This window comes from Sinohyriopsis cumingii, chromosome 17, assembly GCF_028554795.1.
Source record: "Sinohyriopsis cumingii isolate HCF-2022 chromosome 17, ASM2855479v2, whole genome shotgun sequence".
NCBI classification, from domain to species: Eukaryota; Metazoa; Mollusca; class Bivalvia; order Unionida; family Unionidae; genus Sinohyriopsis; species Sinohyriopsis cumingii.
In genome coordinates this window covers 56,655,684-56,682,740 of record NC_142977.1, presented here as the reverse complement: position 1 = coordinate 56,682,740, position 27,057 = coordinate 56,655,684, and the positions used below count along the sequence as shown (strand labels likewise).

General features: G+C 37.7%; 1 protein-coding gene across 1 annotated transcript in view; it reads right to left on the bottom strand.

The window, feature by feature from the left end:
- Window positions 1–1,598: 1,598 nt before the first annotated feature.
- LOC149778814 (uncharacterized) overlaps window positions 1,599–27,057 on the bottom strand; it is a 58,086-nt gene continuing 32,627 nt past the window's right edge. The window contains exons 4-7 of the mRNA XM_089939572.1: window positions 22,418–22,739; window positions 18,578–18,679; window positions 14,638–14,778; window positions 1,599–7,329 (exon numbers count right to left, since the gene is read on the bottom strand). Of these exons, the coding sequence (XP_089795698.1) occupies window positions 6,588–7,329; window positions 14,638–14,778; window positions 18,578–18,679; window positions 22,418–22,739 (1,307 nt within the window). The 3' untranslated portion in view covers window positions 1,599–6,587. The remainder of the gene's footprint in view (window positions 7,330–14,637; window positions 14,779–18,577; window positions 18,680–22,417; window positions 22,740–27,057) is intronic.

The following is a 27,057-nucleotide window of genomic DNA, read 5'->3' as shown; positions in this document are numbered from 1 at the left end:
CATCTGGCGTCTAGCTGTCAGGCAGGGAGTTCAAAACGCAGAGGAAAAGAGAAGAATAAAGCAAGCTGAAAAGAGAGCTAAAAAGGATAAGCAAAAGCGTACTTTGGAGCTATGCCATCGTCTCTCGTAGACGGACGGATGCCAAGGAAGTAGCTTTATTTTGGATGATTATACCCATTAAAAGACCAGAGTTATTTTATGTATGCTAGATATGCTTCATCAAGTAGTTACCTGTTACTGACGATTCTTTTTCTATTTAATCAAACCTGGAATAATACTTTACTTGTTAACAAAGTATTATGCATAGAAAATAGATAGAACATTGTAACGTTTCATTTATATTAAGAACAATATACTGTATTAGAACTGTTCTTGCACTTCGATCAATGAAAAAAATAAAGGGGGCCAAGTGGTCTAAAGTGCTATCCATTACGGATCACTGCCATCTCACCTGTCTGTGTGGGTTCAAGTCTCGGATTCAACCAATGTGGGTATGTGAACTTGCCAGTAGCTTCTCGTGGGTCGGTGGTTCTTTCTGGGGTTAGCCCGGGTTCTTCCTCCACCATTAATACTGGCCGCCATGTATAGCCTATCGTGTGCTCAAAAATGGCGTTAAACCCCACAACAACAACAAAAAATAAATAGATTTCTAAATAGTTTGTATACTTGCATCTTTCCTTCAAAGATGTAATCTTATGAACTTGCATTAGTCATGCAATATCTACATCTGTAGTTAATATACGACTAACACAAGTCCATAAGGTTACTTCTATCTACATCTCTAGTTTTTAGATTTTGCATATATTTTGTCTAGTAAACACATATAGACAACATTTATATAAAATAAATATGGTTGCCTTTGATTATTATATACTTTAATTTTGCTGTTTGCCATGTGATTTCTGAATGCACTTGTATGATATGATAGTCAATGAATTTTACTTGGGTTCAGTGAAGGCAATATTGAGATAATTTTGAGACGCTAATTTACAGTTTCCTAACTGAATTATCTCCCATTTAATACCTCTTTTTAATTTGTTCAGGATTTCTGCATCGATCATGTCCTCCTTGCTCATGCATATCCTGTCTCACTCTTGAATATTCCAGCTCGTCCTCTCCAGTTCACCCAATAATCACTATAGCGTGTCCTGCAATTTCTCCAGCTAGCCTACAATCTCTGTCACCCTACAATCCTTCCAGCTCACTCTACAATATCTCCAACTTGCCGTATGATCTCTCTCGTCCTTTTATCTCCCTAGTTTGCCCTCTCCATATTGCTCTCAAGTTTTATCACTTGATCTTGATTACTGACTCGTCCACTTTAATTTTGCATTCCATATAATTACTGCTTTTACTCAAATCAACTTGCATTTAAGGTGTTGTACTATTTGAACATTTACTGATCTCCATATTGCTGTCAATTTCTGTCACTTGATCCTGATTTCTTTTACTCATCCACTTTGATTTTGCATTCCATAGTAAATACTAATTTTACTCTGATAAACTTATTTTAGGCACTGTACTATCTGAACATTTGCTAATCTCTTTCTTTTCAATATATCTGCACAATCTGAATGAGAGGCAAAGAAACGAGTCTATTATATCAAGAATTGTACTTTATTTCCCAAAGCAATTTTATCTCTCCAGTTTCTTTAAAAATAAGTGTATACAAATTTTCCCCTTTGTATATACTCACATCTATTTGGTTTATCTAATTTGCATAAATAAAATATCACATCTAAATTGAAGCAATAGAAACGTGAATACACCTAGGTAGATAACGTTTCAATAAACTTTGGCTTTATGCTAATCAAGTCAACAGACTACTTGGTACATAATATCAGCACATGAAAAACTGCTAAAATGGTACTAGAAAAAAATACTACTGTTCTAAAATAACATTTTTCTGTTCACCATTTTTAAAAGAACGTTTTCAAAGTTACACATCAACCACTAAACAAGAAGGCCAGGTCCTGCATGCTGAGTCCATGATCTAAGCTTTGCTGTAAAATGTGACCCCAAGCTGTTGGGTCCACATATCACAGAATGAATTGTGTTAGCTTCTTAATTATTCATCCCATGTATGTATAATGTCAAAGTTTATTAGAAAATATAAGGAAATGAAAACAAATTTTCTATGTGACCTTGACACCAATGTCATAGTGTTCAGCACACTGCCTTATCATTATAATGATCCATCAACAGGCTTAAAAAAAAAAAAAAAGCAAATGAAAAACTTTAAGACACAATTTTCTTTGATCTTAAACCCAAGGTAATATGGACATGCAAGCATGTTATAGAATGATTGGTTTTAACTATACAATGAATTTTGGATCTACCAAGAGGTTTGGAAATATATGGAAATGAAAAATAACCAAAAAGTGATGATGTGTTTCGCTTCTACTGATGTGGGCTCCAAAAAAACATTTGGATGATAACAATACATCCTCTTTTCACATTGATATTCTTCAATGCTGAAAAAAGGTCTGTGTTTGTTGTGACATTAGAATGATGTGAAAGAATGAACACATCTTGAAGAGAAACTGAACAAAACTAGTCAAACCTACTTTAGTAATACCCTGACAAGTTTATATACGTTTGTATTTGTGATCTGCATGATTATAATCTGTTTTGTTGGTGCATAACCATGATTGCCTAAGATTACCTAGCATCCTTTGGTGGCAAGTTAACAGATACATAATTGGAGTTGATAAATGTAAGGAAGATTTCATTGGTCAGAACATAACCATGTGATCAGACCCAGTTGCATTTAATTCTCTAAGTGTAAGTTCATTAAATTTTTCTTCAAAATGGTCATTTTTGTTTTTGTCCATAAAGGAAAGCTTTTTTCAAACATGACTATATTTCAGATATGACCCCATGAATATACATTCCAACATAATGAACATGTTTAAACAGCTACCATGTATAATCACCAGTATGAGGAGTCCAACTGCAACTTGCACAGACCCTGATCTGCAGGAATATTATGCTACATCAGATCAGGATCTTTGATGTTTGCAGTTTGACTAGGTTTACAAGTGAGTACACAGGGTGCTGTACTACAATGCATCTATCAAGATCAACAGTAAAATATGGTTATTACACTGTTAGGAACGGGAAAAACAATCGGTGTAAGATTTTCAATGCAGGGTGGCCAACAGCTGAGGGGCAATATGAATAAAAATAATTTGTCTTTTGAGACAAGACCAACTGCAAACTTCACAGATCCAGATCTGTCCATGCATAATGCACCGGCAGATCTGGACCTGTGCAGTTTGATAGGAGCAATCAGTTCAACAAACAAAATAGACCCTGATATGCATTCGCATTATGCTATGGCAGATTTGGATCTTTGTTGTTTGTATAAGGTAATATAAGTAACATATTCTGCAGATATTTACTAATGGCAAAATATCGGTAAAAGAATTACTCAAAATGATGGAAACTTAAAATCTTAGTTTACTTTGCAATACTCAAAAACACATGATACTACTTTAAACATGTATCAAGGTCTGACTGTGTTGTAGGGTCCAGACAATCACCTGTCCAGATATTTTTCGAGGAAATATTGTCACTGGATATTCATAAACTTCAATATAAATACATTAATACAAGATATAATTAACAATAATAATAAAGAAGATACTGATTATTAGATATACCAGAAACTATTATGACCATTCTAGATTTGTTATTGTTCAGTTATATTATCCTCCCATGCTTAACAAGTTTTAGCTCTGACAAAAAGTATAATTTAATCACAGATGTAAACAAGGTCTGTAAAATGCATTGAAATTTGTCAAAACAAGTTATTTCTAAAAATCATAACAGTAAAATAAAGTAGAAATCAGCTTGCTTCATTGTAAACTTGTTTATCATATATTCATATATAAATGTCTGATTTGCCAAAATATTCATTTATAAATGTCTGATTTATCAAATATTCACATCTAAATACATTAATCATATATTCATATCTAAATGTATATTCATGTATAAATGTCTGATTTATCATATATTCATATCTAAATGTCTGATTTAACATATTTATATACAGTGGTCCCCCTCATATATGGCCACCCCTTTTGCACGGGGAAAGTGGCCTTATAAGATGGGTGGCCTTTCCAGAAGGGGACAACATTTTTATGAGAAGTTTATGTGATATACGTAGTAAGAAAGCTACATACTTCAAAGCATTTAATATCTTCATTTAAAAGTAACATTAATTATTAAAAGGTTCTTCTTGTTATAATAATAAACTTATTTCAACTGAATATACATTAATAGTTCTTATTCTTGGCATAAGCATGATATGAGAAAAGGTAATGTTGTCATGCACATTGCAAAACCATTCAAAAACATCATTTAAATCTTGGTGCATACATAATTCTCTTTCCATTTGTTGCATTTCTACACTGCTGCTGAATAACCTCCTTATCGGTTACAATGTTTATTCGAGTCTGTTCAACATAAAATAGTTTTTTCGAGTCTTTTCTACATAAAATTGTTTGGCAAGTCCCACCTCACCCGATGTTGTCGAGTAGATTAACCAAGTTTCTTCTAAAATAATATGTGTCCATTTACGTGATGACATGTTAATGTTTGGTAATGATTAATTGCATGTTGCTAACTGTATGCAATTTAAATATGCAGACAAAACTTTTGTCAAATGGACAAAATGGTTTTTTTGTAAAGGTAGCAATAAATGTGTTGTCATGTGTTTTCTCTGTCTCTGTCTGGTACTCTGATTTGTTCAAGGTTAATTTCTTTGTGTGTGTGTTTAATGCACAAAATCTGTTTTTAGCATATGCTGACCCTGTTATGATCTTGACAATTACATCCGGCTGAGGCCTAATCATCAAAGAGAAGAACTCGACAGATGTGTGAAGTCCAAAACTATATCATAACATTGTTTAGCCCATCTCCTGTAAACGTCAGCTTTTATAGACAATGATATAATATTAATCTTAGTGTTACAAGTACTTTAGTCAACACCTCTTTCAGTAATGGAAACTTGACATTGGGAGACATGAATTGACGATAATCAGATTACTCACCTTACATCACGACATGAATTAATTATTGGTTCTGGATACATTTGAAGAAAAAAGTGGCAGCTCGTGAGGAGAACATTTTTCATTTTTGTACTAATATGATGGCTGCTGGTCACGTTAGAGAGGTGGCTGTTCTTGAGGGGTAATTTTGAATACAAACTCGTAAGTGCCAATGGATTCTGGTCGTAAGAAATGGGTAGCCGCTGGTCGGGGGTCCATTTAAGAGCGGGACTACTGTATATCTGATTTATCAAATATTAATATATAAATTTCCGATTTATCAAATATTCATACATGAATGTATGATTTATCAAATATATATAAATGTCTGATTTATCAAATATTCATATATAAATGTCTGATTCATATATAAATGTCTGATTTATCAAATATCGATATATATATGATTTTAGTACCGACTTAATGTCATCACTTGTGGCAACTTGAAAACAAGAGCCCCATGAGAGGCACATAATTTGTGCACCATGTGTTTAAAGCCCCCCCCCCATCTTTTAATGCTTCTTTCTAACCCGAGTGCAGCTATGCAGTGTTTAATTTGGTATTTGATGTATAGCTACATTATTGTACAGAAACCATTTTTCTTCTTTCAGTCGGTGACCTTGACCTTTGGACTCCCAAATTAATATTATTTTTTTTGGCACAAATGCAAGCTATCCACAAAATTGGAAGTTATGTAAAGCAGAAAAAACATTATTGTGCACAACAAAATTTCTTCATAAATGCCTTGACCGTTTAACCTCAAATTTGATAGACTCGTTCCTTACTCAAAGTGCAAGCAATGCTGTAGTAGTAAAGCTGTAATGCAGAAAAGGAAACACGAATCATCAACATAGGGATGAACTGGGTCATAGCATAATACTGCATCAAAATTTGAGACATGGTTACTGAATAAATATATAAACCAATGCAACTTTTGCATAATATCTAATATTGTGATATTACAGTATGTACAGACACACAAAACTATAAACATGGCTGAGATTTAGCTCCATTTGCAAATGGAATAAATACAAGTCAATGTATATAACACTAGATGGGACTTTTCAACTATGACAGGGTTAAATATGGCCTAACCTATATAAGTGTAACCCCTTTAGTGTATGGGAACACAACCTACTGAAGCAGTCACCAAATCAGGCCCATTTTTGTGAACAGTGAATGAATCTGACACTATTGTGGCTCACTGCCTACTTCAGTTAAAATACAAAGTCTCCACCAGGCATTTAATTCATAGAAGTTTTCACGACTAATACTGAGAAGTTACTTGCAACTTCATGATTGACTATCTTCAAAACTAAAGAAGATAATTTCATGACATCTTCAGATCTAAGCACTTTGCACCTATAAAGTATTCCTGCAAATTTTGAAAGGTCTGGTTGTGTGGAGCCACTATTTTTAGTGATTGATTTTCACGGTCCAACTTTTAACTTGTGGAATGTTGTGAATTTTAGACCTTTACAGGTACATTACACAGGTTCCACTGCAAAAGGTTAAACAACATTGGGAGCCTCAGGGTTCTTCTTTCACAATAATATTTCCATCAAAGGTCCAAGTTCTTGGTAGTTCAGTAGATTTGTGAAACTCTTGCAGGACACCAGAAATCTGTTCCTGTGTACTGAACTGCTCATTCTCCGTTTGTTCATACCTTTGTTCATCTTGTAATTGCTGTGAATCAGCTGAAGGAGAAGGGGAGCAACTTAATTCTTCCTGTCTGCTTGTATCCTTCACATCTTGTACATCCGAACTGGCTTGGTTACTCTGGTTACTATCATCGTCAATAAGATGTACAGTGGGACTTTCTGGAGGTTTTGGAGTATCATGTGTGGGCTCAATTATTATCAAATTATCAATGTTTGTTGGAGATTCACTTTGATTATTTGTGCTTCCAGATAGAGTAACATTTGGGACATAATTGTTTACTTTGTCTTTATGACTATTGTGAAGGTTTTTACTTTGTTCACTTTCACCTCTGTGCTGCCAACCCAGTAACTTTGTAGACATGCCTAGCATGTTGCCAGCAATCATTGAAGAAAAGGCAGTCAAGGGAGGCAACTCAGGTAAACCAATATCTTCCTCATTGGCTTCCATCTCCAATTCTTTCATTAATTCAGCCAGTTTGTTGGATTTCCTGAGTTCATTTTGGTGAATTATTGTGTAAAGATGTTCTGTCAAAGCCTCTTTAAGTTCGGACTTTTTATGCAGGTCAATTTTTGACTCAATGAACTCCTTCTCTGCTCTCTCATATCGCCTCCTAAAAAAAGAAAAAAAAAGTTTGTTTAAAAAAGTGCAGAGGAATGGGATGGAGTTTACTGGGTTATGAACATTTATAGAAAATTAGCACATCTTAACATGTGAAAACTGATGGTTCACATAAGCACCTGGGGCCCCGAGTGGCCTAAAGCACTCTTCGTTACGGATCATTGCCATCTCACCTCTGTCTGCGTGGGTTCGAGTCTCAGATTCGGCTAATGTGGATATGTGAGAAAGCTCGCCAGTAGCTTCTTGTGGGTCGGTGGTTCTTTCCTGGGTTTTCCCAGGTTCTTCCTCCACCATTAATACTGGCTGTCATGTATAGCCTATCGTGTGCTGAAAAATGGCGTTAAACCCTACAACAACAACAACAACATAAGCACCTGAATTAGAAAATGGATGAAAATTTATTGGCCAAGATGTTTTAATGGTAAGATGCTCATTTAGCATCTCTTTGGTTCTGCGTTCAATCCTGGTACAATGGGTGGCTGAGTGGTCCAAGTCACTCTTAACATCACTCACACATCTTATCTCTGTACATACGAGTTTGAGTCAACTCGATAAATGTGGGCATTTGAGAAAGCTTGCCAGTAGCTTCCTGTTGGTCAGTTGTCAGTTGTTCTTCCTGGGGTCCACCTGTGTTCTACTTCCACCTCATATACTAGCCACCATATATAGCCTATTATGTACTGACAATATGGCATTATACCCCACAAAATCAAAGTCAAATGCTCAAATGAAGAGAGCATGATTTTGTAACCATGTAGGAGAAATTGTACCAATAAAATCTGTCCCTCTCAACAACAAAGTCAGAAGCCAACCTATTTTTTTCACACAGCAACAGCACAGCATCATCAGAAGAGTTGGCTTATTTTTTTTATGGATTCAGGTGGCATAATGGTATATGCATACGGTATAATTCTGCCTCTCTACACTATTAAAATGGACAACTTGGAATTTCAAAGATTGCTGCTGCAGCTTAAGTGTGTGTGTGTGTGTTTTTGGAATTTAACATAGTTTTAATAATTTTTCAGTGGCAGTTATATGATGTCTAGTAGAGATGTAGCATCATGTCCCACTCGGTCACATTATCCTGACACCAGGCTGCCAACCTACACTATTAAAATGGATAACTTGCAATTACGGCTGGAATTTCAAAGATTGCTGCTGCAGCTTAAATGTGTGTGTTTTGGATTTTAACACAGTTTTAATAATTTTTCAGTCACATTGCTACAATGTCTGCATTGTGGCAGTTATATGATGTCTATTACTGGGGAATCATGCTGGAAATGTAGCATGATGTCCCACCCAGTCACATTATCCTGACACCAGGCTGATCAGTCCTAACACTAACCTCTTGAAGCTGAGCACCAAGAAAGGTAGCTGCAAGTACCATTTTTATAAGTCTTTTGTAAGACTTGGTTAGTGTTTGAATCCACAATCTCCCGCATCTGAGGAAGACACTCTAACCATGAGGCCACCAGAGCGGTCTACTTAACAAGTGATGGAGCTTATAGGTCAGCTTCAACATGTGTAGTTGCTGTCCACACAATGCCTGAAGCCATCAAAGAGGTAAGCAGACTCTCCTTCCGGTGCTGTTGTGTGTGACTAATTGCTGGTGTGCAAATAATAAAAACTAATGCACCTCTATTTCTGATTCAGATGTTAATCCAAGCCATTGCTTCTTGTTCAAAACAAATTAATCGCCAGATTTATTTGCTGAGGGACCAAGCATGGATTGAATTTTGCCACTATCTATTAATGATGACTATAATTCATGTGATCTTATAAGCCATGCTGAAGTTCAAGGTTTTCACTTGAACCATGCCACTAAAATTAAACATTTTATGCAGTGCATGTAAACACCTTATCTGTGTTTACTTTATAAGTGAACTCTGAAGTTGTTAATTGTGCGTAAATTATGGTCTTAACTGTCAGTGGCGCTACTGTAATGGGAATAAACTATTGCTGTGGTGTTCATTTATGACACTGACCTTTATCAATTCAACTCCTGTCAAGGTCAGACACTCATTAATTTCATTTTCTTTCTCTAAAGTACTGTTTGCAACATAATTTTCCCTACATTATGCAAATAATAAACCATACATTGATGAGACAGGCTGATTAGCATTTGTACCTGGAAAATCTGGTATTGTAATAACTTTTTTCCATCCTTGCCAGGACTATGTATCATTAGTTGCACAACCCTAGTGGAATCTCAGCAATAACAGCCATCATGTGCTGATAATATGGGGTTAAACCCCGCAAAACCAAAGCCAAGCATTCAGTCCCTGGCAGCATGGCCTTGTATCCAAGGCTAGTGGTGTCCTTCATTTCTTTCCACCTCAAAAACCACCCTAGGTCAACAGCTGACATGCATATATATATATATATATATATATATATATATATATATATATATACATACACACACACACATATTGGGGGGTGCGTGGCCTGGGCCTGACGTCCCGCTTGCCAAAGGAAAGTGAAGCGTCTCTCATAGCCTCTCCTTCCCAGGTGTAGTGATCGCCGCAGGACCACTGTCTCGCTCTGCGGGGCGGGAGGTTACTTGCATATGGCCTCTCCTACACTATTGTGTCCACAGCAGCACCTTCACGCGGTGCCCTGTTTTAACAGAGCCTGCTGTGTGGCGCGACCGAGTACCCGGCGGTATAACTGGGTGGGCAGACTGGGCTCATTAGCCTTGGCAGGCAACCAGTCTAAGAGAAGGGAAACTCTGACCCCAAACCCGGGCAGATGAAGCTCGTTAGCCTTGTCAGGCAGTTCATCTAGGAGAAGGAAACTCTGATTCAAAACCAACCAAGTCCCATCCATTGGATTATGGCTCCACTGCCTTGTGGATATCTTCGGGAGAAGGAAAGGCTACGGGAGTATACCCAGACAGAAAATCAGGAGTGGAGCCCCTAAGGCGGCTGGTGGTCGACTACGACCTCCTTCCGGCAGCTCCTGCATCCAAACTGGTGCCAAATGTCATGCTCAGCATGCCTTTGGACCCCACCAGCAAGGACGAGAGGGGGATCCTGATGTCTGGGCAGCCCAGGATCTCCATACTCCACGCCCAGGCTTGCGCCCTGGAGAGGACACTCCAGTCTCGCTACTTAGTGAGGAAACAACACGGAAGCTGACAGTTTACGGGTTATAAGTCCCACCCGATTGGCGTAGGGAAGGGGCGCCACGGGTCAGCTTTGACGGTGGGAGGGATCATCATGTCCCACTGGCCAACTATCGCCCGCCTCAAGCCGGGCAGCCCCAGGTCAATAAGGTGTTGACCCGCCATCGTCTGCCTGCTCCAGTGGGTGTCTGGAGCTCAGTGTGCTGTTCAGCATGACAAGCAGACGGTAATTCCACACCAGACAAAAGAAACAAGAAACCAATAAAGAAGACTCCAGCTCTTCGATTTGCAAGCTGGAATGTGCGCACCATGTGTACAGGCATCTCCGACGACCTCAGAGAAGTGGACGACACCAGAAAGACGGCCATCATCGACAGAGAACTCACCAGACTAAATATCAGCATAGCTGCCCTCCAGGAAGCCAGGCTCGCCTCTAGTGGCTCCCTCAGAGAGGAAAACTACACCTTCTTCTGGAAGGGTTGAGAACCTGAGGAGCCCCGTCAGCACGGAGTGGGCTTTGCCATCAAAAACAATCTCCTGGCCTCGGTTGAACCTCCCACAGGGGGCATTGAGCGTCTCTTGTCCATCCGCCTCACCACTACTTCAGGTCCTGTCAACATCATCAGTGTCTACGCCCCAACCCTCATGTCATCAGAAGACGTGAAGGATCAGTTCTATGGGCAGCTGGACGAACAGATCAAAGGATGCCCCAAAAATGAACCACTATTCCTCCTCGGCGACTTTAATGCCAGAGTAGGTGCGGACCACAAGTCCTGGCCTACCTGCCTCAGATATCATGGCACTGGAAAGACCAACGAAAACGGCCAGAGACTGCTGGAGCTATGCACCTACCATGGCCTGTGCATCACAAACACCTTCTTCAAGTGTAAGCCACAACACAAAGTGTCATGGAAACACCCCAGATCTCATCACTGGCACCAACTCGACTTGGTCATCACCAGGCGCTCTGCCCTTAACAGTGTCCTCTCCACCAGAACCTACCACAGTGCAGACTGTGACTCCGACCATGCCCTTGTGAGCAGCAGAGTGCGACTACAGCCACACACGCTACACCGCTCAAAACCAAAAGGACGTCCTCGCATAAACACTGCACAGATGTCAGTCCCTGCCAAGGTGGAGGAGTATGTGTCTGCCCTGAACAAGGCTCTCCAGGACCTGCCTGAGTATGACGCTACAGCCAAGTGGAACGCCATGAAGGGTGCCATCTACAGTACAGCTATGTCAGCGTTTGGCAAGAAGGAACGACCCAGCCAGGACTGGTTCAATGCACACCTATCAAGGATGGAACCACAAATCGAGGAGAAACGAAAAGCCTTCATAGCTTACAAAAAATGCCCTAATGAACGGATGCTTGCTGCTCTCAGAAGTGCCCGAAGTAACACCCAACGCATTGCTAGACAGTGTGCGAACGAGTACTGGCAACAACTGTGTGAAGGGATCCAGCGCAGTGCCGAGTCCGGACACATCCAAGGCATGTACAGTTGCATCAAGAAGGCTCTAGGCCCTACAGTGAAAGGGGTCGCTCCCCTGAAATCCCTGACGGGAGAGAAGATCACAGACCGTGGGCAACAGATGGCCAGATGGGTGGAGCACTACTCAGAACTATACTCCCGAGAAACGTCAGTCACTGATGCAGCCCTCAGCAGCATAAAGAATCTGCCCACCATGGAAGAGCTCGACAAAGTGCCAACCTTAGAGGAGCTCAGCAAAGCAACTGACTGCCTTCCAAACGACAAAGCACCAGGTAGTGACAGTATCCCGCCCGAAGCTATCAAACGTGGAAAACCAGCATTGATTAAACCACTGCACGAGCTACTCTGCCGCTGCTGGGAGGAAGGAGTAGTCCCCCAAGACATGCGTGATGCCACAATTGTGACCCTTTACAAAAACAAGGGCGACCGCAGTGACTGTAATAATTACAGAGGGATCTCGCTCTTGAGTATTGTTGGTAAAGTGTACGCCCGCATCATACTCAACAGGCTGCAGTTGCTGGCAGACCGTGTGTACCCGGAATCACAGTGCGGCTTCAGAGCAGGCAGGTCGACGACAGACATGATCTTCTCCCTACGACAACTCCAAGAGAAGAGCAGAGAGCAAGGTCAACCACTCTACATGATGTTCATCGACCTCACCAAGGCCTTTGACTTGGTCAGCAGGAAGGGCCTTTTTGAACTTCTGAGTAAGATCGGTTGCCCCCCCAAAACTCATCAGCATGATAATCTCTTTCCATGCAGATATGAAGGGAACAGTCCTGTTTGATGGATCATCCTCAACTTCCTTCCCAATTAACAGTGGTGTGAAGCAGGGCTGCGTGCTGGCACCAACACTTTTTGGGATCTTCTTCTCCCTGCTCCTGTCCTACGCCTTCGACACGTCCACGGATGGCATATATCTACACACCAGGTCTGATGGGAGGCTGTTCAACCTGGCACGACTGCACTCAAAGACCAAAGTGAGAGCTGTGCTCATCAGGGAGATGCTTTTTGCAGATGACGCAGCTCTTGTGGCCCACACCGAGGAAGCCCTCCAGAGACTGGGAGATCGTTTTGCTGTTGCCTGCATGCAGTTTGGTCTCACAATCAGCTTGGAAAAAACAAATGTCAGTGTGCAAGATACCACCATTGCCCCTTCAATCAAAATCAACGGTGTCACCCTGGAAGCAGTCAACAACTTACCTACCTAGGGTCAACCATCAGCAACACTCTCTCGATTGATATGGAGCTGGACAGAAGGCTTGGAAAGGCAAACACCATCATGGCTCGATTAACAAAGAGGGTTTGGGAAAACAACGCGCTGACAGAGCACACCAAGGTCCAAGTCTACCAGGCCTGCGTTCTCAGCACCCTTCTATATGGAAGTGAGACGTGGAGTACCTACATGAGGCAAGAACGCCGGCTCAACTCCTTCCATATACGATGCCTAAAACGCATCCTGAAAATCAGCTGGCAAGACCGTGTTCCACACAGCGAGATCCTGCAGCGTGCAAGTACCCCCAGCATGTACTTCCTGCTAATTAAACGCCGCCTTCGATGGCTGGGTCACGTCCGACGCATGGAGGATGGAAGGCTGCCAAAGGACATGTTATATGGACAGCTGGCCACTGGCATGAGAAGAGTCGGACGCCACTCACTACGTTTCAAAGATGTGTGCAAGAGGGACATGAAGGCATGCAACATTTCACCCGATGGCTGGGAAGAGCTGGCTGAGGACCGAGGCACCTGGAGACTGATGGTAAACAATGGCATATCAGTCGCTGATGTGAGGAGAGGCCAGTTGGCGGCAGAGAAACGTAAGAGAAAGAAGAACGCAACAGCAACAACAGTAACGCAGACTTCCCAGTATGTCTGCACCAACTGCAGTAGGAACTGTCACTCACGTATAGGCCTGCACAGCTACATCAGACGTTGCCAACAGAGACAGACAACACCCCAAGGGCGCTATTCGCATGGTCTTTCGAGACCGAGTCGCCAATGATGATGATGATGATATACATACATACATATACACACACACACACACAAGTTTGAAGAACTCTTGGCAAACTTGACGCCAAAAAAGCTGTGTGTGATTTGGATTTTTAACGTATCTTTACGAATTTAAGGTCATATCACTATGATGTCTGCAGTGTGGCAGTTTATAGTGATGTCTAGCACTGGGGCATTATGTTGCAGTCACATTAACCTGATACCAGGCTGACCAGTCCTAACACTAACCTCTTGAAACTGAGCACCAAGTGAGGTAGCTGCAAGAACTATTTTTATAAGTCTTTGGTATGAGTTGTCCAGGGTTTGAATATGCAACTTCGTTTAAACAACTTAGGCCACTGGATTTGTGCCTCAAAATAAACAGAAAATGGGATCATGGAACATTTATGCTTCTTCACATTGCCTGAAAACTGATCAAAATACACAATTTAACAAGACAGATATCTGCATACAAAGGAGAATAGGATGGACAATGTATTCATGGTGAGACACAATAAAAAAGCTAAATATGTGAACATGGGATATAAAAGCACACCAATGTGCCTGAAAATTGACCTAATTGTAAACTTAACTGGATGGGAAGACAAACAAGGGGAATGCTTTATACCTCCACCACATTAATGGCAAAAAGATAAATTGATGGACTTGAGAAAGAATGTATGCTTACCGCGCGTCATTAAATTCCCGACAGGCAATGTCAATCTTGTTACGAATGACCTGAACATCAGCTGTAAGAAGGCTGTCAAGTTTGCTAAGTTCTCTTTGAATGTGTTCCAGCTTGTATGATTCCGCTTTTGCCTTTCTTTGTCTGTAAAAAAAAAAAAATTAAAATAAAAAAAATCTGAAAAGCTTATTTTCTAAAATCATTTTGATCAACTTCTACTTATTTCTAATTGACAGTCCCAGTACTTTCCACTTGATTTTTGTACTGCTCTTGTCTGTAAAAAAAAAAATGGAGACATCAGAGAACACTGAAAACAAAATTACCATGGATGAATGACCACAATTCTTATATCCCTTTCAGTATAGACTTTCTACAGACATATCAGTCAGTACAGATATTGTAGAGATGTATGAATCAGTATATACATTGTAAAGACGTATCAGTCAGTATAGACACTGTCAAGACATCAGTCACAATAGACACTGTTAATGAAAACGTCAGTACAGATATTGTAGAGATTAATCAGAATAAACATTATCAGTCAAGTATAGAAACTGTTGAGACATATCAGTCAGTACAGAGACTGTAGAGATGTATCAGTCAATATAGATATTTATTGGCATTTGAAACACATTTACAAGTTTACACTAAATTCTTCATGGCAGGGTATAAGCCTAGTTCCTGCCAACACATGATGTACCCATAATTCATAGCAGGTTATAAGCCTAATTCCTGCCAACACATTATGTATCCATAGTTCATGGCAGGTTATAAGCATAATTCCTGCCAACACGTTATGTACCCATAATTCAAAGCAGGGTGTAAGACTAATTCCTGCCAACACGTTATGCACCCATAATTCATGGCAGGGTTTAATCCTAGTTCCTTCCCACATATTATGTACCCATAATTCATGGCAGGTTATAAGCCTAATTACTGCCAACACATTATGTACCCATAATTCATGGCAGGGTATAAACGTAATTCCTGCCAACACATCATGTAAGCCTAGTTCCTGCCTATGCATTATATACCCTTGAATAGGATTCTCCTATTCCACATCATGGATTTTATTATTTTTAATCAGGATGTAACTGGTATTCAAGATCAGGACTTCAGATATAAGAAGCAAGTATGTAAACCACCATGGTACCCATGTCTACTGAATTCAACCAGAGTTGAACTTACCTTTAACAATACCTCTATTAAAGCATAACCTACATTAATGATTGCAATACAAATGGCATGATATGTTCACCTCATGAACTTTTCCTTTCTAAAGACCTTGACCTCTGACCTAGGGAGTTCATTACCATAAGATAAAGTGTGGACCTGAGTCAAGTTTTATAAAAACATATGTAGGGGTTACAACGTAAAAGCCTGAATAAGGAAAGAGATCCTTGACGTGTGTGTTTTGGATTTTTAATGTAGCTTTAACAATTTTGCAGTCATATTGCTACAATGTCTGAAGTGTGTCAGTTTATAGTAATGTATATCACTGGGGCATCAAGCTGCAGACGTGTAGCATGTCTCACCCATTCACATTATCCTGACTCCAGGCCGACCAGTCCTAACACTAACCTCTGAATGCTGAGTGCCTAGTGAGGAAGTTGTGAGCACCATTTTTAAAAGTCTTTGATATGACTCAGCCTGGGTTTGAATCCATGACCTCCCACATCCAAGGCGGTTGCTCTAACCCTTGACTTGTATTACTCAATTTTTGTGACACTAACCTTGACACAATGGGTATGATTGAATATTCAAAACACTGTCAAATCAAGAGTCCCTTGAAGGGATTGATGCTTTCCTGGGTGAAAAGAATTTTAAAGAAGTCAGTATAAGAGCATTTCTTCCTATTAATATCCAAGTGTTGAAAGCATCTCTGATATTCACAATAACAAGACATTCAAATTAGCTGCTGTTGTACACATAATGGCCATCAGCTTGGCACCATTTGGACCAAGTAGATCATTAAAAGTCTTTTGGACCAAGTAGACCATTAAAAGTCTTTTGGACCAAGTAGACCATTAAAAGTCTTTTGATGAAAACCTCATGTTATAATGATCATCCATTCTGGAAGGGAGTGGCAACAAGATTCTCAAGACAGTCATCATGGCAACCATAATGGATCCATGACTAGCACCATTTTCATTGAGTATCAGGAGTCTAGAGGTTAAAAACCCATGTTGATATAGCCAACCATTTGAACTGGAATAGAGTTAATAATATTTTTAAGATCTAACTTTCCATTCAAGAGCAATAACAAAATTTTAAAGATGGCTGCTGTGGTGGCCATACTGAACATCAGATTGGCACAGTTTTCATTTATGACTGACTGGGCATATAAAAGTCTTTTGGTGAAAACCTCATGTCAATATTCTGTTCAAGTAGAGTTGTGATAACAAGATTTTCAAGACTGTTGTGGTGGCTGTTAGACCAACATCATTTTTATTTAGGACCTTCTAAACATCATAAGTTTTAGTGAAAACACTATGTTGGTATGACCATCCAATATGTAGGAGTAGCAATAACAAACTTATAATATTGGACAAACAGATGACAGACAATGGACAATACCCCATCTAATAAGCTCTTCTGGATTATGACTTATAGAGCTCAAATTCTTTGGTATGAGTCAGCTGAGGTTTGAACCCATGACCTCCTGCATCCGAGGCGGACACTAACCACTAGTGGTCCGGCTGCTTTGGTGTTCATTAAGAAAGACACTTATCTCCCATATTCTGGGTATTATATACATATATCAAATAATGTGTTAAAAGTGCTGCTGAAAAAAGAAGAGAAAAGAAAAACATGATGTATATTTTCTCTTGTTATGACCTTGACCTTCAGCATACCAGCCAAATTCTAGATACACAAGTGAGTATAACCTAAGTGGAAAAAAAATCACGATCTGCGCATAGAAAGTGTAATCTTCATATTACACATCATAATTATACTAAAATATATGAAATAAAATTACATCGATTTTCATTACTATCTGCAGAAGATTTAAATTCTTGAAAGATACAAGCTAAATCCAATTAGATTAGTACCAAAATAAAAAGGCAGAATAGATTCTGTATTTGTGGATTTCTGTTGCCATGTCACATAATTACATGAAAAGCTGCCTTTTTAAAGGTCTCTTATATTAAACGGCTACCTGTCTTAAGAGGACACAGTTTCCACCTCTCAAACATGTTTACTTAAGATGTATTGGTATCATAATTATGAAAACAATTTACTATTAAATATGTATTTTACTCAATCACAGAACACTGATCATATATGAATGTCTTGATGTGGCTAAAAACAAGTCCATATTACAGGAAAAGGGACATAATTGGGCATTTTCAAGCTGGTACGACAGCTACGCAATGTTTACAAATACTCTGATGAATTAATTATTTTTGGTGTGAACCAGTTTTGGGGAATATAATGATTGTGGCAAACTAAAAATGTAAAGCAAATAAACAAGGACCCCTTTGTGGAAACAATAAGATTCCATACCAATTCAGGAAATCAAGTACCGTTAAGTCGAGTCTGCAAACAACACTGATCCTGATCTGCTTTTGAATGATGTGCTAATAGACAAGAATTTATGTTGTTTGAATTACAGATTTCTCGTAATAAAATGCATTTACCCCAGATCTGTTGGTGCATGATGTGAATGTAGTTCTAGGTTTGTGCAGTTTGCAGCTCGACTCAACAAGAGAGAATCGACGGTACCAACAAAAACATAATTTTGTGCAACAACTAGAAAATACATGAATTCACATTGAAGAGATAGATGCTGACAGAAATTTTCTCATGAGGTGGAGGTCACATCACATCTACATGCAAAAAGGAGAAAATCATGCCTAGTCATGGTGGAGAAAACACTTTTTTGCCATCAATGGTTCCCATACCACATGCTATACAGTCAAATGTCTAACATCCAACCTACCTCTCTGAGAGTGTCTTTGATAAAAGAGCTTTCTTTTGTTTGTTTGCCTCCTCAATCAACTTTTGCTGCTCACGGAACTTATCCATGTTACTAATTTCACGGCTAAAATGAGAAAGTAAACAATTGTAAACATTTAATCAAAGTTTAATTGTATGATACAACTGCCTAGTACTTACTAACAACCAAGGCTCAGCCTAGGAAAAAAGTCATCTGAATGGTTTTGGGACTGAGAAATTACCCTTTTGGTGCATTTGAGTTACTTGCACTTTATGAATTTGGAGAATTTCCTAGTAAAATCTTGACTCTGGCTCACACCCCTCTAAAAGAGTTTCTAACTGAAGCACCTCATATTGGTTTTACTGCATGAATGAACATTTTCCAATATGCTGTACATTCATATATCATAGGTGGGACCCATCAGTCAGCTGTAATTAGTTCCATTTGAAACACATAATTATCAGCTTAGTCATTACAGAATCAACCATTGCACTGAACTGGTTTTTTTAAGCTGACTTGATAATTTATGTATGCATTTAATGGCACATCAGCACAATAAAGCCAACTAAAAGAAAAGTTCTACAAATGTGAAGATAAAACAGTCAAAGATCTTGAGGAAGACAGAAACATCCAAATAAACATAAATATGGAGTACGATATTTACTTACATAAAGTCAGATCCATACTTGCGTACAAGTTGGATCCATACTTATAAGCTGGAGCCATACTTGCATACAAGTCGGATCAATATTTATTTACAAGTTGGATCTATACTTACAAAAAGTCAGATCCATACAAGTCAGATCAATATTTATGTACAAGTTGGATCCATACTTACATAAAGTCAGATCCATACAAGTTGGATCAATATTTACATAAAAGTTGGATCCAAACTTACATAAAGCCAGATCCATACAAGTTGGATCAATATTTACATACAAGTTGGACCCATACTTACATAAAGTCAGATCCATACAAGTCAGATCAATATTTACATACAAGTTGGATCCATACTTACATAATGTCAGATCCATACAAGCTGGATCAATATTTACATACAAGTTGGATCCATACTTACATAAAGCCAGATCCATACAAGTTGGATCAATATTTACATACAAGTTGGATCCATACTTACATAAAGCCAGATCCATACAAGTTGGATCAATGTTTACATACAAGTTGGATCCATACTTACACAAAGCCAATCCATACAAGTTGGATCAATATTTACATACAAGTTTGATCCAAACTTACATAAAGCCAGATCCATACAAGCTGGGTCAATATTTACATACAAGGTGGACCCATACTTACATATAGTCATATCCATACAAGTTGGATCAATATTTACATACAAGTTGGATCCATACTTACATAAAGTCAGATCCATACAAGTTGGATCAATATCTACATACAAGTTAGATCTAAACTTACATAAAGCCAGATCCATACAAGTTGGATCAATATTTACGTACAAGTTGTATCCAGCTGCACAGCTGTCACATGATGCATGAGCAGATCTGGGTCTCTGTAGTTTATTGTCCCATAAAATACAAGCCCTGCCATAATACCACAGTGACTACGCAGTCAACAGTACTGAATACTTTCCAAACTATGAGTAAAGAAAGTTTATGTAAGATCTGGGATATTAACAGGTTGTCAAAGTTATGGTTTTGTTAGGCTTTCAGTGAGAAAAGGGAATCAGAAAAGATCATGAAATTTGTTTTTCAACAAGTTGCAGTGTAGTTGAAAGATCTGAATATGGTTAAAATTTCTGCTGTAAAAATGGAGGATTTAGCTGGTAACCAGCTCAGAATGGTGCCATGGGGTGTTGCAACTGCAGCAGCAATGTTATTTTAATCTTTCAAACTATCAGTATATAGGGCCCTAATAGAAGGCCATATGTCTAAGTCTGTGATTGTGTATTTGATCATGCATTTGCAAGCAAGATGATCCATACACAATCAAGCCAAAGTCAAGTTCAAACTATATTAAAGTCCTAAATAACTGAGGTATGTCCTTTTGGCCTGCTCTTTAATCTGTGGTAACCACAACTTACATTATATCCATGGCTTTTTTAACATTTGTTCCTGAGGTAGCTGTGGAAGGAAAGTCAATTACAATAGAAAATTTGCCTCAAATCTGTATCCACCATGGGGACAGTAGAACCATCAAGGCTGAGTCTGGGTCATCATTAATTTCAAACAATCAGCAGAAATGCATACCAACACCAGTATCTTTGGATTTTGAAAATCTGAACCTTGTTTTTTCAGACCATTTATGAACTTTGAGCAAATATGGAGCTGACGTTCAATAATATGCATACATACATATTCTCTGATCTTTGCAGAACAAGATTAATTTACAAGTAGAGTACTACTGACCTTAATTGTTTCATTCAGATGTCTTGCAATATTCAGGGAAAAGCCTGACTTGTGCAAAGTTATCTGTATGGCAAAATCCAAGGTATTCCAAACATTTTAACTTTATTTCTTGCTTAAAATCAATAAAATTTATAAATGTAAATATTTTGAACAAGACCTTGTGAAAATCAAGCTTTTACAAATTCATTACTATTCAGATACATATATATTTTGCTTTGAATACTCCAGTTTGCACCACTATTAAGACACATTAAAAAAGACAAATGTGGATCACTTTAGTCTTTACTTTCAGAGCAGAACATTCTGTTGTAAATCATGTAAATATTCCATATATACTTGCTTATAAGTTGATTCCATCTACAAAATGCACTGACCAAGATATGCTGCTGTATAATGCACTGGAAGATCCGGGTTTATGCAGTTTGTTTGGAGTAATCAGTAGAACAAAACACTACGTACCCTGGCAAATATGCTGGCATATCAGGGACTAAGGTGTTTGCAGTTTGACTTGACCAAGTGAGTATATATGGCATTTCTTTGTTTCGAGTACAGATACGTGTAATCAATAAAACATTTATCAAAAACAAAAATTCAGGCTTGTTTGCAATTCACTTCTCTCTCAAATGTGCAAACTTCTCCCTTTTGTATCTGGAAGAATCAAATGTGCAAACTTCTCCCTTTTGTATCTGGAAGAAGTCGGTTCCACCCTTTTCCAATCCATGTTTGACCCCTGTATACATGGAAAATTCTACTCAATGACCACAGTAATTAGTAAATTACACTATAATTAGACAGATTACAAAGAATAATATTTAATCTAAATGTAGAATATAAAGTAAATATGTAATATGCATTAGTGTCATGCATTTTTTTGTGCTCCTTCCAATCATTATTTTAATATCTTTTAAATCCCTTGCATATCATTACATTTTTTTTTACAGAAACTAATAAAAAGGTGTCAGTAAAATTAAAATAAATATTTGCCAATAACGAAAACAAAAAATTGTCAGCAAATTAAAATAAAAATTTATAATAAATAAATAAAACTAACCATTTGTAATTATGTGTTTATTACCACAGCTTTTTTAAATGGTTGCTAAACAATGAGCCAACACTGGCTGTATTGAATACTGATGTTGTAGTAATCCCTCCCTTTTGTTAAAAATAACCTAATTTCCCTCTGCCCAGTTTACAGAATATATATCAACATAAATGATTTTTGAAAATGTATCTTAAAATGGCTTGCAAATCAAGATAAAAGAGAGAATGAAGAAAAGCTTACAAAGAAGGTGAACATAACAAGGGAAAATGTCGCAAAGTGGGGAAAGATGGATCTGAACTACAGTGCTCAAAATGCTTAAAACAATAATTACACTGAGAACAATGTGCATGATACACATATGGGAGAAACTATTCTGCACTTTCATGAAGGTGAAATAAATATAATATCACATACTTTAAAACTTCTTGTTCATCCACATCAATCTCTACTTTAACTGGATGCTCAGTTTTATCAACAGATTCAATGGGTCCACTTGAGGAGGATATAATCTGTTCTGAAGAGTCTTCCTGGACTGGGGAAGTAACCGTTTCTACTGTACTTCCTGATACTCTCCCCTTGGGGACATGGTGGCTGTTGGATGGATAGGTCTGTGGCTGAGACAACATCATGGAAGGATCTATGTTGCTGTCTGTTGGATGAGAGCTTGCACTCTGGCTTATTTTAGGAGCAATTGGACGATTTTTGGGAATTTTGCCCCTGTTGAGCTGGAGAGGCTCTGTGGAAGTAAATTAATACACAACAGTAATATAAAATTCAATGTACATATATCAAAATAATGTGTTAACTTTTTATTGGGTACCTCTTATCTTAAACACTTAAAAATCTAATGTTATGGCCATTGTCAACCAATATAACCGACTTTGATAGCTACTTTTTGCACATTATCTTTTTTTCCAAAAAGGCTTTTCATACTTATATACAGCTATCTCTTTTTAAAACATGGCAGTCAGGGTCCATTATCGCTGACCACATTATGTAACAAACTGCAGTGCACTGAGGACCATGATATATATGGAACTGCGGTATATTGAGAATAGCATCATATACAGAACAGTGGTATAGCAGGAACTATCCTATTTTTATTATAAATAATTTAGTTTTCGAAAAGGAAATAAAGATACAAGACCACATTTCACCTTGTTTTTCTTCAACCCTTTTAGTTATAAATTGGTAAAATTTTGGTCATAGGGTCCAATGAAGTACAGTATCATGTTATTGTAATGAGATTTGTTAAAATGGGGGAAAGCTGTACATCACAAATCAATATGCTGAGACCAAGCTTTGTGTATTGTTTTTTATTTGATCTTAATGAAGGAATACACCATGATTTGCACAAATGTTAAACTGACAAATTAGGAGACTGTGAACTATCCTGGATCATTAGGGCTCTATGTCCTATCCACTTCATCTGCAGAGAAGTACTATGACATTGGTTTTATTTGGTGTTTCATGGCACAGCAATACAAATATGTTATTTAGTACCAAGGCAATTGGAATAAAGTGCCTTGCCCAAGGATACACCATGTTAGCTGACCCAGGCTGGTCCGATAACAGGATTATAACCAACACCCTTTCAGTTATATGTCTGGCATGGTAACCTCTGAGTCACCATGACTCCTCCTCCGACTTTGGTATTTTGAAAGTTCGTTGGGAAAGGTATGGGGCATCAACCCAAGCTCTATATATAGTATTCAATGCTATTCAACTAGTGATTGTTTTAAGTTTCTGAAGTCAACTACAAAAAAGGTAGTTGTTGTAAAACCTGTAAATTAAGCAAATGTACAATGTACAAAAATCTATTCAACAGTAATACAAATTTCATCCAAATTTAATAGTCAGGGTATACTGTGGAAAAGTCTCAATTTTTTATATCCCCAAATCACTGTTTATAATGCATTTTTGCTCTCGCGAAAATACAAGACAATCAAGCACACAGATCCTAACTAAATAAAATGGCTAATGAAAAAACTGCACACAATTACCTCCACATGCCAGATCCATGACCATTATTTTTCAAACTGAAATACATGTATCCACTTCTTTTAAAGAATATTCTAACTAATTTGTTTATAGAATTATACATCCAACTCAATCAATTTCAAATTTTTTTTAACGATGAATTTTTTTCGACTGAAAGGAATGAGCAAACTTAAAAGCTTACAGGGTCTTGTGTAACTTCAGTTTCTGAAGATTGTTGTTGTTGTTCTTGTAGGGTTTAACACCATTTTTCAGCACACTATAGGCTATACATGGCGGCCAGTATTAATGGTGGAGGAAGAACCCAGAAAAACCCCGGAAAGAACCACCGACCCATGAGAAGCTACTGGCAAGCTTTCTCACATACCCAGATTAGCCGAATCCAAGACTCGAAACCACGCAGACAGAGGTGAGACAGCAGTGATCCGTAACGGAGAGCGCTTTAGACCACTCAGCCACTCTGGGCCCCGTTTCCGAAGGTCAAAATCATTACCAAATATTTCCAAACGTCCAGAATAATGATACAAGTATTCCACTTGTACACTATATAGATCATTTGTATATGCAAAATGGTAAATTATGGTAATTCAAAGTTACCTGACTGTCCCAGATTTTACTTACCTGATTAACACAAGGTTGAAAAAAAGACTGTTTGGATGTTATGAAACTCCATTTATTTCAATGCTAATCATCTCCAAAAGACAGTCTAGTTCATTACTTAAATATATTTTGAACAGTAAAAATTAAAGCTGCAGCTACATGGCAGTTTGTTATTCTTTCAAATGCATATCAATACAACTCAGTCATTCAATTGTAACAACTGTAAAGAATTAGTTGGATTTTGGCATGTGTCATGTACGGTTTCGTTTAATATCATACAAAATGTTGATATGTATGTCAGTTAAATATGACTCCCTAAGTAGCACTTTGTATTCTGTTTGGAAACTAGCTTGGTAGATTGTCTGGAGTTTCACTGTACTGCAAGGTCCTTTATTTACCAAAACATACCAAGCAAAAGAGAATCAAATGTAGCACAATAAACTGAAACTTATCAAAACTGTGCTGACAAAAGGTAGGATGGTGTGCAATGAATTAAAATTCAAATCACTAACTTCAAAGGATATTAAATAATCATGACACTCATGTTCCCAGACAGGAACTCCAAATTCTTCATGCCCAAGTTCAAACAAGTTGCAGTGCACTTAATAAACATTTACAAAAAATACAATCAGATCGACACTTTATACATGTGGAGCTGGGGATCTGCAGAAAGTACATAATACTAATTTTTTTTGCATTTATTACCAAGAACAATGTAACAAACTGTTCAATTCTTAGCTTTAAATATCTTATAGCTTGGTGATACCACACTTCATATGAAGCAAATGTACATTTTTGATGCCATTCATAATTGCTGAAAAGTCAAAGATATTTATTCTGTTACGAGTCTATGCTCTTAAAATAAGTAACAGACAAGAGTGAAAACATACCAGTAACACACAAGTGCTTCCACTTATGAACAGCTTTAAACAGCAATTTCTTCTATTTCTCCAAATCATCAAAGCTTTGAGACATTTTCAGTGATATCACTATGATGTCTGCAGTGTGGCAGTTTATAGTGATGTCTAGCACTTTCAAATTGTATATTATATGTTGTGACCAGTAGTTTTTGGGTCAATTTTATTTTCTTCAAATTACTTAATTCAAGTGATTAATTACTGTGGAAATACAAAAGTGTCCTGATAAAATTCATGGATAGAGACAGTCACTGGAATTTTTAGTATATTCAAACCTGGAATTATATTTCCGTGATTCAACAAAAGACTGTTGACACATCAACAACTGAATAACTACCATAGACACGTCATCGACTTCAGTTTTGGGATTTTTTTTCTGACTTTTACTGAATTTTATTCAGGACTTTAAATTACAAAGACTTGTGTCTTTTATTCTTGGATTATTTGGGATTTAATTCACAATGCTGTAAGATCTTTTTTTTCATTTTCACTTTGTATTCTAGGGAAATAAATACATTTGTTAAATTTTACAAAGCTTGTTGTCTTTCATTCTTTTCTGTTACATATTGTAATAGCATGGACTTGTAACAAAATAATCTTCCATGCAGATTCGAATCATGGTGGCAGTGTGCTCACCTTTATAGATCACTCAAGTCTTGGCTCAACCAGTGAGGGTACATGCATGTAAAAAGCCTGCCAGTAGCTTGACACACGTTAGTGGTCCTTCCTCTCATTACCTGTACACTGGCAGCCATTGTATAACCTCTCATGTAGTGAAAAATAGCATAAAAAATCATAGAACCAAACAAATCCATGCATACAAATTATTGCAATAATCTTGTTATTTCCTACAAATAGACAGCAGATTGACAATTAGCAGTATCCTTAACTTAAACAGGACAGGTTATATGCACTACATCATATATAATCACAAAATCTTATACAGGCTAAATTTACCAGGACATTGTGACTCTTACTGCTGTAGACACAAACAGGTCTATTGCATGTTAATATCTTTCTCAATGATACCAAGCATAGCAAAATACTGAAAAGTTTTTATATTCAAAATACAGGCAATTAGTACCAAAAGGACAGGAACTATGTAAATAGGCAATATATAAATTATATTTTAAGTCAGGAATACATTATTATTATTATCTTAAATTAAGCAGATTTCGTTCATTAATGAGAAGTGTAAAAATGAACAATTTCTCATGGAATTGCTGGGGAAATATTATTAACTTTAACTTTAAGTTAAAGTTTAATTGTGCGAGTATGCTCCTGAGGAACCCAGCACAGTAATGGAAGAAGAACTGGTTTCAGTGCTATGAGGTACTCACTGGCTGCTCACAATGATAACATCTTTCTGCTTGACGATTCTTTCTATATGACCCACATCATACTGAAATGTTTATATATATATATATATATATATATATATATATATATATATATATATATATATATATATATATATATATCTATATATAAATAATGAAATCACATTTATATTCTCAATAAATCATGTTGCAGCGTGAG